The sequence below is a fragment of the Dioscorea cayenensis genome, chromosome 15 (assembly GCF_009730915.1).
Source record: "Dioscorea cayenensis subsp. rotundata cultivar TDr96_F1 chromosome 15, TDr96_F1_v2_PseudoChromosome.rev07_lg8_w22 25.fasta, whole genome shotgun sequence".
Classification (NCBI taxonomy): Eukaryota; Viridiplantae; Streptophyta; class Magnoliopsida; order Dioscoreales; family Dioscoreaceae; genus Dioscorea; species Dioscorea cayenensis.
The window spans coordinates 2,043,154-2,055,774 of record NC_052485.1 but is presented as its reverse complement, the minus strand read 5'-3'; the positions used below and the strand labels follow the sequence as shown (position 1 = coordinate 2,055,774).

Genomic DNA, 12,621 nt, shown 5'->3' with positions numbered 1-12,621 from the left:
ATTAGGCACTGCTGGCATGATGTTTTTGTTAGGATTGGCTAGAATCAAAATGAAATATCTCTTCTCGATGCATTTATTCTTTTTTTTTTTACAAATGCCGACAAGCACCTCCAATTAAGTGTATCAAAGGGACATTTATTTTATTTTTGGATAATGATGACAAACGCCGTCCAACAAGAGGGTTGTCAAAAGATAGATAGATAGAGTGATGCATAAATTACGGTGGCTTATTGACCCTCTAGGGATTTATTAACTCAACCAGACATCACAAGGAGCGATTAGAGTTCTACCATATGCATATATATAAGATTTTTAAAACTAAACCGAACTAATAAATCCACATGTTTATCTCACACAAAAGACCTGTGAACAATAAATAAATAGTATTACCACAATATTGATATAGTAGCAAAAAATGACAAAATAAAGGTGATGCCCACAAATTAAATAAAGGGGCGAGGAACAAAATGACAGAACAACCGAACACACAAACATTAAAAAAAACAACAACAACAATATGATAAAATAGTACCGGAGGTGATGCCCACAATGCATTACAATAGTGTTTAATTCAAAATCCCCAAATAAATAGAAGCAATGACAACAACCACATGTCAAAAGCAACAAAGCACAAACAAATAAAACAAATTAACAATCAGTAGTTAAACACCAGCAGAAATTTGAAACAATACGCAACCAAACCACCAAGCAAACACAACCAGAACCTGAAAGTCACTCATCCAGAGAGGGCCCAACTCCCACGCCACCGTCTGTCACTAAGGGTAGTATGGCAGTGAGTTCTTGCAAGCTTCTTCAACAGAGGAAACAAGCATTCATCAACTTGTTCTTCTTCTCCTTCAGAAACCACAATTCTCTCCAATGCAGAACGTCTTCTACATTTAGTTCTTCCGAATGTTGCATTCCATTTGCTTCATAATAAAAGCAGATGGAATACATGTTATTTACTGTACTTCAAAAAACAAATTAGAACATAACAAAAGCGATTAGCACAGGATTTTATGAATCGAGGTCCAAAATGGTTAAAACTAGGATATTTCTAACACAAATTTGTCACTTATATGATCTAAATGCAGAAGGAAATAAGATGAATACATGTGATTTTAGCTATGATTGAGATGAGAGGGGGTGATGATGCTCTTACCGTAGTGATTGAATTGGTTCTTGAAAAGGCTACTGTAGTTTTGGGCAGCCGTGTATCTTGCAACTATGAAGACCTGACCACTCCATGGGCGGTGCTGCCGGGTGATGGAAGCCAGTGAGTTGAGGCAGATTATATAGGACGAGTTGTCTCAAATTAGGGAAAAGGCTATAAGATTCATGATCAGCAGCATGTGTGGATGTGCTTGCAGATGCTTCTTCTTTATTTTCCATGGAAATCGCCACAGCCTTCAATGCAACACAATCTGTTATAGAAAGCTTAATCAAATGTTGCATGCTTTTTGCTTGCTTGTAGGAGAAAACATGCGTAAGTCTTGGACATGAATTGATCTCGAGTTGTCTCAAATTAGGGAAAAGCCTATAAGATTCATGATCAGCAGCATGTGTGGATGTGCTTGCAGATGCTTCCTCTTTATTTTCCATGGAAATCGCCACAGCCTTCAATGCAACACAATCTGTTATAGAAAGATTAATCAAATGTTGCATGCTTTTTGCTTGCTTGTAGGAGAAAACATGCGTAAGTCTTGGACATGAATTGATCTCGAGATCTCTTAGTCCCAGGCAGAAGCACAGGACTTGCATAGATGTACAAGGAGAGATGATCTCAGTCATCTTCTGGCATTTCTCAATATGAAGCACCTCTAGTGTTGGAAAAGGGTCTGCCGTTGTCACTGTCTCCCTCTCAAATGAAAGCACATATCTCACACCACAATTATTGATATACAAGCGCTTCAAGTTTGGCAGGCATTGGAATGGTTGTAATACATTCTGTAGCCGCAGGTTTATGTCGTGGGCTTTATGACGTCTTGGAAACAGTTCCAGCATCATAGGGCAGTCCTTAACACTTAGATGCTCTAGTTTCTGCCAAATGTTTGATGGTACTGAACTGGTCAACGTGGGACAATCGTCTATGATCATCGTTTTGAGTTGGCTGAGGGGGATTTGTTCATGCAATAATTCCTGATCACCCAACAACTTGGTCAAATTTGGCCAGTTGACAACATGAAGATACTCCAAACTTGAGAGCTTAAGCCATGGGATACTGCTTTTGATGGAAATGAGTTCAGCTCCCTGGAATTCTGCTAATACCAACTCTATTGTTTTTTCAAGTAATCTCTTGACCCATACAGCCAAGGGTTTGGTTCCCATCAGTTTCAAACCTCTTCTATCACTGGGAAGAGACCAATACCATGGCTGGTCTGGGACAAAAGAAAGGCCGAATTTTAGAAGTTGATCAGGCAGAGAACTTGTTGAGACTAGTTCATGTGATAAGGGAACATCTAAGTCCATCGCTTCTGCAATGAATAGGTGAGTTAGATGCCTCAATTTTAACAACTCTCGAAAGCTACCTGCAAACTTGCTCATGAACAGCTGTTCTAGCCTGTGAAATCTTGGCAATTCGTTGGAAAAGTAATCAACGAGGGAAGGTGAAATATCCATTGAACAACCCAAATTAACAAATCTCACATTCTGTACCCAAGCTACACCTTCTGGAGCAATGGACACCGGAGAATCTTCCAAAATAAACATTTCAACCATCTTCAACCCATTAATGTGAGATATATCATTTAAACGATAACAATTTCTCAGGTTCAATACTCTGAGATTAGTGAGACAAGAGAGTGATTTTGGAAGCGATACAATACTGGTATTTCTCAAGTCAAGAACCATCAGAGATCCCATGTGTAGGAAGAACATTTCTGGGATGCTTGATAACCTGCTATTGCCTCTCAGGATCAACATCTCAAGTTTTGGGTACTCCATTGGATCAGGAGGAAGATCTTTAATATCATTGTCCATCAGTGAAAGCCGTTGGCAATTTCTCATCTGACTTTCAGTAGTTCTTGGCCACTCTACAAAGCCTCGCCCAGCTCTTACATAGAACATGTGATCTTTTGCACTTATTTGCATCGCCACATCCCTAACAACATCATGCATTCTTACATAGCCTTCAGACAAACCTTGAAGAAGCAAACCACAAGCTTTTAGCTGGTCGAGCAGTACATACACTTTGCGTTGTGCTTCGTTTAGAGTTTCACCTGTAGCTAAGAGGCCCCCTCCGACCATTATAGGCATTAATTCTTCTATAGGAATATTCCAATCTTCAGGATACAGACAACAGTGCAAGAAGCAAGACTTGGCTGCCTCACTCTCTAAGAAATTGAAACTCAGTTGGATGGATTGAAAAACATGTTTACTCACACCTGGGAGATCAACCTCCTTCGACGTTTTCAGCCCCATCAACACTGCCTCCCAAATCTCAGGACTCTTGCCTTTTAGTGCTGTGCCAAGAACCACCAGTGCCAGAGGCAGACCAGCACACTCTTTGGCCACATTCCATGCCAATTCCCTTATTGTGGGGGACTCCACTGCATCCCCTGCTCTACTCCTGAATAGACTCCAAGATTCTTCATCTGTTAATGTCTTCAATTCAACCATCTCTTGGCAACTCATACTGTTACAGACAGCTTTGTTTCTTGTTGTGATCACCACTTTGCAGGTGGAACCCATCTGTGGACGTGGAATCCGAACCTTTGACAGATCCAACATCTCCCATAAATCGTCTAATATCACCAATATTTTTTGTTCTGTACCTTTTAATCTGTCTGCAAGCTTGCCAGCTCTTACGTCTACATTATCTTCTTTGAGATCCAAACCCAAAATCTCTGCTATGTCAGTTTGAATTCTCTTTAGATCTATGTTTTGTGAGACAGTAACCATCACCACTTCATCAAACAACTTTTGCTCCTTGGCTTGCTTCGCTACTTCTTTCGTTAATGTTGTCTTTCCTCCTCCTCCCATGCCCCAAAGCCCAATTAAGTACACAGCTTCATCCTTCAATGCTTCAAGTATTTTCTTCTCACGGGACTTCCTTGAATGGAAAATTGTGTAGCCTTCATTAAATAACAGTGAATCGGTAGTGCTTGGGGGTGGGCGCTTCTGAGACACACTATCAAAATTGCCTTTTCTTATAAGTTCACCAGTAGTTTTCATATGATGAGCAGCCTCACTTCCAAGTTTATAGTGCAAGTTTATGTGAAGAAAGCAATTGTTGGGCATCGCCGAAGCTTCATCTTTGATTCTCTTCACCTCTCCTTCCATTGTGTTTACATCCGTAAACCAAGTTTGAACTACAGGTTTGACCTCTTCAAGTCTTTCACGCCTCGCTGCATCAACCTTTCCCTGGACATCCTTCCGAAGATCATCTAGTTCATTAAATGTGCTCTCCAGCTTCTCAATGTTGCTTTTGTAGCAAATAAGGTAACCAATGCGCTGGCTAATGGGGACCCATGCATGCTCCGCAATCACACCAGCGATTGTGATCAACAATTCCATTCTCTGGCAACCACAAAGAGTAAATGTGAAGTTTTTTTTAAATTTTTTTTTATTTGGAAAATAATTCGTTATATAATGTATATTTTTAAACTGAACTATGAAGGATTATGTTTTAAATGTTTATAAACTCCACATGCATATATAGTATCGATAATAAAAAAACATAAGCATGGTGTCACTTGATGCCAGGGCATGAGTCTGGATATCTCTTTGGTCATGAGGGTTGAATAAAGTGGATAAACCACAATTTATTAAAAGAAAGAAGTAGCAAAAGATGCAGATCGTGAAAACGTAGCGTCATAGAAGATCGGGACAATGTAAAGAATCGTAATCCCTCACCGGGAGATGAGGAGAACAACGAACAGAAAAAGCAAGATAAAGCAACAACAAGATAAAATATCTAGGCCGTGCAAGCCAACCGTCCCCGAGACACAGCGCCCTCGAGAGAAAGAAGATCGGATCACTCTCGACTAGTCTTTGGGCGCCATATTGCCGGTGTGGTCCGAAGATTTGGTCATGAGGTGTATCACTTTATTTATTTTTTATTTTTTATTTTTTTTCAGAAATGAGGTGTATCACTTTGGTCCACCGTTGGTGGGCCAAAATCCGGCCTTGTAGATGCTCCGAGGCACAAGTATAGCATGCCATATTTTGCACTATTTTTTGCCTAGCCTTGGCAAAAGGGGGTAATATGGGTACTTTTGAAAAATGTAAATCATAACTTTATTAGCGAGGAAGGATGGGGATTTCTTATTAGAAAATAGATAAACCACACATATGAACAATTAATGAAGAAAGTTTTAAGAATAAAAACTATAATGTAGGAAAAAAACCAAACAACTAAATGAAAAGAATAAAAATTCTTAAAAACTTTTAAATGATTTAATTTAAAAAAATAAAAAAGACTATCCAAAAAATGTGTTGCAATTAATATTTTTTTGTTAATATTTAGAAGCATTGTGGTGAGTCATTAATGTATTATTGGTGTTGGTTACCGGCCATCTAAGCTCCATTCCGATATATGTGTATCAAAACATAATAAGTTATCGATGATTTAGCAGACTTATCACAATTAGGCTTCATCAAGGGGCAGTATTGCTGACAACATCGTTGCAGCTCAAGAAGTAATTTTTCATCTTCAAAAACAGAAACTTCCAGGATATCCCTTCAAAATGGATTTCGTGAAAGCATTTGGTTCCTTAGATTGGAACTTTTTGCTTAAGATTTTAGCAGTCAGGGGCTTTGGCCAACATTGGTTAACCTGGATAAATACAATTCTCAAAACTGGTAAGACCCAGATCCTTATCAATGGAAAAGCCCAAGGTTATATTCGCTACAAAAGAGGCCTAAGGCAAGGAGATCCACTTTCTCCTCTCCTTTTTGCTATTGCAGCAAATGCACTAAACGCAATGTTCAACCACGCTCTTAGATCCAAAACCCTAATTGGTATTCAATTGGATTAATCTAAAAGCATATCTCATTTTTAATATGCAGATGATTTAATCATCTTCTCTTTAGGAGGACAAGAAGACCTTCATATAATCAAACTAATACTCTACCTTTTTGAAGGGTCTTCAGGTCTATCTATCAACTACTCGAAAAGTTGCCTATATTCCACAAATTATGGATACCAACCAAATTTTGCCTATGCAGCAACCCTTAACTGCATTAGAAATTGGCTACCTATTACATACTTGGGAGTCCCACTTTCTAGAAGGCGTCCTAGACGTCAGGACTGGACAAAACTTATAAGAATTGTCTGATATAGACTTTCACCTTGGAAAGCAGTTTATCTTTCCCTAGGAGGTCGTCTAACTCTTCTTAATTTGGTCTTATCCACAATCCGAGTTTACTGGATGTCAGTATTCAAACTACCAGCATGGGTAATTCACGAAATCAATAAGATCATAAGAAAGTTCTTTGGAAAGGTCCAAATTTGGGACCCAAAGGAGTCAGAATGATTGCTTGGAAAAAGATTTGTTGGTCTTGTCCCATGGGAGGCTAGGGAACCCTCAATCTACAGAAGTTCAATAAAGCCTTACTAGGAAAATGGTGGTGGAAGATTTCCTCTAATCCTAACAGTTGGTGGTCCAAAATAATCAATGCCAATTACTCTACACGATCTCCGCATGGGGTTTTGTTTCAAAACCCTCCTAGAAAGAAATTCTTCTTCTGGGTAGGAGTCACCTCCACTTTACCACCTTTTCAATCTTGTATCTCTAAATCTGTTAGAAGTGGCAACAACACTTTCTTCTAGTTTGATAGATGGATTGAAGGGAGAACCATTAAAGATTTCTGGCCAACCCTTTTCAATGATTGCATTTATCCCTGGATTTCTCTAAGACAATTCTTCCAAACCCTCAACATCTTACAGGTCTTATTTCACAACGCAAAGATAGAAGACTTAACCCCACTCTTGAATATAATTCCAGATTGCTTTAATGACCAGGAACACTTTAATACCCGGTCACTGGAAAAAAGTGGAACCTTCTCAGTTAAGTCCTTCTACAATTTTCTAATAGATGGAGGCATGCACAGTCCTCTATATTCACATTTCTGGAAAATTCACTACCCAAGTAAAATTACCCTATTATGCTAGCTAGTTTGGGATGATAAAATTCTAACTCTCTCAAACCTGTTTAAAAAAGGTTGTAACCAAAATGCCATAAATACATGTGTTCTCTGCCACAAAGCTTCTGAAATAGTGGAACACCTTTTTCTCGAATGTGAGTACTCAGAGAGAATTTGGTCATTCTTTATCCAACTAATTGACTCACATTCTTCCCCTCCATTTGTATCTAGAATTTGAACATCCTGGAAACCTTCGTTAAACTCTAATCAACAGACCTTGTGGGACCTCATTTCCAAAGCTATTGTTTCGAATATTTGGCTGGAATGAAATAATCGCATATTTCAATTACTTTATTTACCTATACATACTATTATCTTTAAAATTGTTAATATGCTTCTTTCTTGGTTTTCTGCAGCTTCTGACCTTCAGAAGCAAAATCTTAGCGAAGCATCTCAGAGGATCAAGCGCTCTTTCAACTTCATGAGCGCAAGAGTAGCAAACAATGCCGGCGATACAGACCCTCACTAGCTCAGGAGTAGTTGGCTCTTTTAGCAACTCAGGCAGGCCTGTGATTCCAGACACCAGTCTTTACTGACCTAGCTGCTCTTTTCCTTTTCAACCTTCTCTTTCTTTTTCTCTTCTCCTTCTTCTTCTTATTTTAAGAGCCTCACTGCTGGTGAAAGACTTTAGACTGTTTGTGTTTCTTTATTATGTTTATTCCTCTTTGTGAGTTTGTTGTGTTTTCCCTTTCTCTTTTAATAAAGCAGTGATTTATCCACTTTATTATTTAAAAAAAAACATAATATATATATATAAGAAAAGTCATCTTGGGACGTTCATGACAACACCCCTAGATTAAAAAAAGTTTGATAAAAGAATGAGAGGAGAGAGATAGGAAGAACGATGTGCATGAACAGTAATAGCAACCGTGCCCCCAGCACTTTATTTTCTTCCGCTGGGTTGTTCTGGTGTTCCTTGTGTGTAATATAAGGTTTGGTTGTTCCCATTGTAGGTCTAGGTTTAGTAGAAAACAACTTCGATGGCTGAGATTAATTCAGTCACTATTACGTTTTTTATCATTCAGTCACCAATACTATTTTGATATATGGGTTCATATCAAAATACTATGCGTCCCATTTTTCACTGTGCTACTATTTACAAAAATAGTAAACCTATGCTACTATTCACTGTCACACTTTTGGTTGTTCCCACTGTAAGTCTTGTATAAATCAACTTGGACAGCTAAGATTGATTAAGTCACTTTTACAATTTTAATCTACAGTTCAGAAAAATACTGTGCATTTCACTTTTCACTATACTACTATTCTAGACTGAATCACGATTTTGATCAACAATTCATAGCAAAACATTGTGTCATACTTTGCACTATAGTACTATTTAGTACAAATCAACTTGGACAGCTGAAATTGATTCAATCACTATTTTGTAATTTTCATTGTGGCCACTGTAAGTCTAGTAGAAATCAACTTGTACGGCTGAAATTGATTTACTCACTCTTACGATTTTGATTTATGGTTCAGATCAAAATATTGTGCATCTCACTTTTCATTGTGCTACTATTCTTATCTCGATTACTGTTTTTTGATCCAAGAGTTAACAATCAACATGCTTAGAATTGACATCTGAGCATATATATATATATATATATATATATATATATATAACTAAAATACAAAAATGAACATAGCAAACAGAAATTACACATTGTTCAAAAAAAAAACAAAAAAAAGCTATATTAATATATCCAACAATTTAGAAATAACAATATACCTGCAATTTCCCTCCACCAAAATTGAAGCAGAAAAAGCAGCACGAAAATCTCTTTAAAATTTTTAATTTCAGGACCTGCGCAAGATTTAAGAATTTAGTGTCTTTTTTTTCCGGAAAAACCTCTTTTTTAAATTCTTCCTAAAAATATAAATTATAATTTTATTTTTAAAAATAAAAATTTTAAAATGCATACCTAAAACTTGACGCTATCAAAAATAAGAAAAGAAACTTTTTTATAGTCATAGATTAAACAACAATGGATGGATGCCACAGATGAATTGAGAGTCAAAAGTTGCCATCAAGGTTAAGATGACGAATGCAGATTTTTTTTTCATTATTTTTTTATTTTTTTATTATTTTTTTATTTTTGTTTAATGTGCAATGTGTGAAAGTGAGATACAACATGCAAGAGTTGAGAACGGCTGCATAATGAAAAAATTGTTATGTAAACCAATCCCCTAATAGGCAATTTTTCATTTAGGCCCTAAGTGTTTCAAATTAAAAAAATTAAATAAACAAGTCAAAGACCAGGGTTTGCCCAGTTTTTATCCAATCGGGCGATTTGCTGGTATTCAATGGTTTTAACTAGTTTGACCTCTAGCTAGTTAACAATTAACATAAAGCCGAATTGGAATGCTGCCTAATTCCCAGTTCTGCTTGTCCAACCGGCCAATTTGGTCTGTGTTTAAACATTGTTCGCAAAAGAAAAAAAAAATGTTGACTATTAACATAAGCTAAAACCTGATAATTTCTAATTACAAAGGTGTAACTTCCGCTAAGAGACAAGTACATCATGGAACACCTAAGTAAATATAGTAAAATGACAATGCAACTCAGATTAAGTTATATTGTAAGGAAAGAGAAGCTTCGTGATGAGTCATTAAATTTCCCACTACAAGAGGATTCAGATTGCATACTATAAAACTCCCTCTGCTCCTATATGAATGTCCCAAATCACAAAATATCTTAGATTAAGAAAATTAGTTGATTTTCAAATTTTAATAAAAATTATATTTAATTTCTAAAATTATTTTTAATCTCTCTTTAATGCATATCTTAGAAAGAAAGAAAAATTTATATATATACATAATAAATGTTTGTATATAATGAAAGGAAAAATAATGTGTTAGCATGACCAAAATTCAACGTTGTACATTCTCTGAGATGCAAGGCGATATTCAGGCCCCGTTTGATATGAGTGAAAATAACAATTTTTCCTACAAAATTAAAATGGTGAATTATTTTCACTCATTTGGTTTCTTAAAAATAGATAGTCTCTTTACAATCACTTTCCCTTTGACTATGGAAAGTGATTCAAATAGGGGTGGTGTGAAAGTGATTGCAGTCTTAGAGTGAGAAAATTTGATAATTGTTAAATTACTATACTACACTCTTATCAAATAAAAATTCTTCATAGTTTCTTTTTTTTCCTTGCAAAACCCTAATGCATCTTTAGATAATATCAATCATGACAATTGATATATATAGAGATTAAAACAAACAAAATTGTATAATGGACAAAAGTTTAAAAACTCAACGTGGTTTAAAGCCATATATTCTTTTTGTATGCGAAAAGCATAAAAAATACATTAAAAAAATTCTAAAATAATTATGAAGAAATGGTTAATTATCATTTGGACTAAGTTAGTAACATCATTAGAGTTTATTAAACCCCCACTTTTGATACCTTAAATAACTAAGGGCAAATTGAGAATACACATTACTTTACATAGAAAATGCATTCATACTAAATGTGCAAATTAAGTTTGCATGCAATTAAATTACAAATTTTATTGAATGCTCTAAACATTGTAATGTTATTTTATAGGAAAAGTAATTACATGCAAAATCTTTTTCTGCAAAAACTTTACATGTAATTACTTTTTTTACAAACTACCAAACGGACCCTCACTGTCCCTTATCTCCACCAAAAAGGTAATACATATATCTTTGGAAAATGGAACCCCTAACTGTAACGATGGCTCCATAGAGTAAAAATCAAAAAGCTAGCAGAAAAACCAAAAGACTTAAATGGAAATAATAAAAATTCTTAATTTTTTTTTAAATAATGTAATAAAAAAATGACAACTCAAAGATGTTGACTAATGACATAAACTAAAATTTAAGGCCGTGTATAAAATTGGGGAAGACGCTGTTAAAATGAAAATAACTTTTCCCTATTATTGTATACCACTGTTAAAATTTAATTATGATCATTATTTAAATAATTTAATAAACAAGTAAATTTAGTTGTTATTAAACATAATCCACCATTTTATATTATATCATTTATTTTACACTGAAAAACACAAAAATAATTTCATCATATTTCTCTCTTTTTTGTTACATTATATTCATTCCCACTAACCAAACATTGATTTATTATTATTATTGATCCTCTCATTTCTATTCTTCAAAATCTCATTCCTGCTCATCTCAATCATATTCTGTCTCTTGTTGCATATATGTAACTTCAGCACAAGTACATCACAAAACATCAAAATAAATGGACTAAAATGGCAAAACAACTCAAATTGAGCTGCTGCAGGGAAAAAGAAATCTGGTGATGGCCCATTAACTTTCTTTCTTCAAGAGGAGGCAGATTGCAAAGGTTGAGACAACATAACACGCATGAAACAAAAAACTAAACCGTTAATTAAAGTAAGGCCAAGCAAATGAAGAAAAAAAAAATCATCTAGCTACAACACTATCTATTCTAAACAAAACAAAAAACCTCCGTTCTAACATTACGAAGGATCAAAAGTGAGACTAATCACAATTTATTAACAAAAATTAATACAGTACAACAAATTCAAGGGAACAAAATCAACTTTTTGAGGTGTTTCAGCAAAAAAAAAATAAAAAATAAAAAATTACACACATAAAAATTTTAAGAAAATACACCATGCACTTGGTTTTTTCTAATAAATCCGTGGTACATACGTTATTTAAAAAAAAAAAAATACTCCATGCACATGAATATATTTGAATATAAACATCAGAGAGAAATCCTAGTTTGGTTGCATAGATATATGAATCTAAGCTCCACCAAATACTTGCAAATATTAGAAAAAAAACAACAATAATAATAAACACAAATAATTAAAACTCACAAGCATCCCACAAACTGCATACCTGCAATAATCCTAATAATCACAGCTCAGCAAGCGAATGAGATATCAATCCTTGAAAGGTGTTCCAGTTCCAATGGAGACAATATGCAGGAATTAATGTGTCAATCTCAATACCAACACCACTAGTAGAAGGCAGCAACAAGAAAAAGAACCCGGGGCTGATGGGAAGCTTTATTTGAAGCCAAGGTTGCCGAAACGGATCTGAGCCGAGTCAGGCTAACGAGAGACTCGGCTATTAATTTTAACATAGTGGGTGTGCCGTCCTGCAGAGGCATGTCTAAGGCCGTGGACAAGGAGGGAAATAAAAAATAAAATAAAATAAATAAAATAAAATAAAAAGAGATTGGGGTCCACACATGTTGCCCACGATGCATAGGGGATGGAGTCGCACATGCACCCATGTGTGCGTGACTGTAGAGGAAGGGGGGAAGAAATAAGTTGTGGGGTCCACACATATAGCCCATGTGATTAGTAGTCAACGGGGATACAAGAGGATAAATCCTCCCGCGGTGATAATGATTGCTTGTATCTTTCTCCGGCTACATCTCCGACCCCTGGTGTAAAGATAAATTTTTTTCTTATTAGGGATAGCACTAGCAGACTAGCAGT

The 12,621-nt window shown here is 35.7% G+C and overlaps 1 protein-coding gene across 2 annotated transcripts; it reads right to left on the bottom strand.

Moving 5' to 3' along the window:
- Window positions 1-516: 516 nt before the first annotated feature.
- Window positions 517-12,228, bottom strand: LOC120276957 (probable disease resistance protein At4g27220). 2 transcript variants are annotated; one of them, XM_039283700.1, is made up of 4 exons: window positions 12,014-12,228; window positions 8,879-8,953; window positions 1,163-4,518; window positions 517-965 (listed from the first exon to the last, which is right to left on the bottom strand). In XM_039283700.1, exon 3 carries the CDS (start codon window positions 4,513-4,515, stop codon window positions 1,192-1,194), a length of 3,324 nt encoding a protein of 1,107 aa, XP_039139634.1. In that variant the 5' UTR covers window positions 4,516-4,518; window positions 8,879-8,953; window positions 12,014-12,228; the 3' UTR covers window positions 517-965; window positions 1,163-1,191. The 2 variants fall into 2 exon arrangements, with proteins under 2 accessions (XP_039139634.1, XP_039139635.1); XM_039283701.1 differs by having other exon boundaries at window positions 517-929.
- Between the last annotated feature and the right edge of the window lie 393 nt (window positions 12,229-12,621).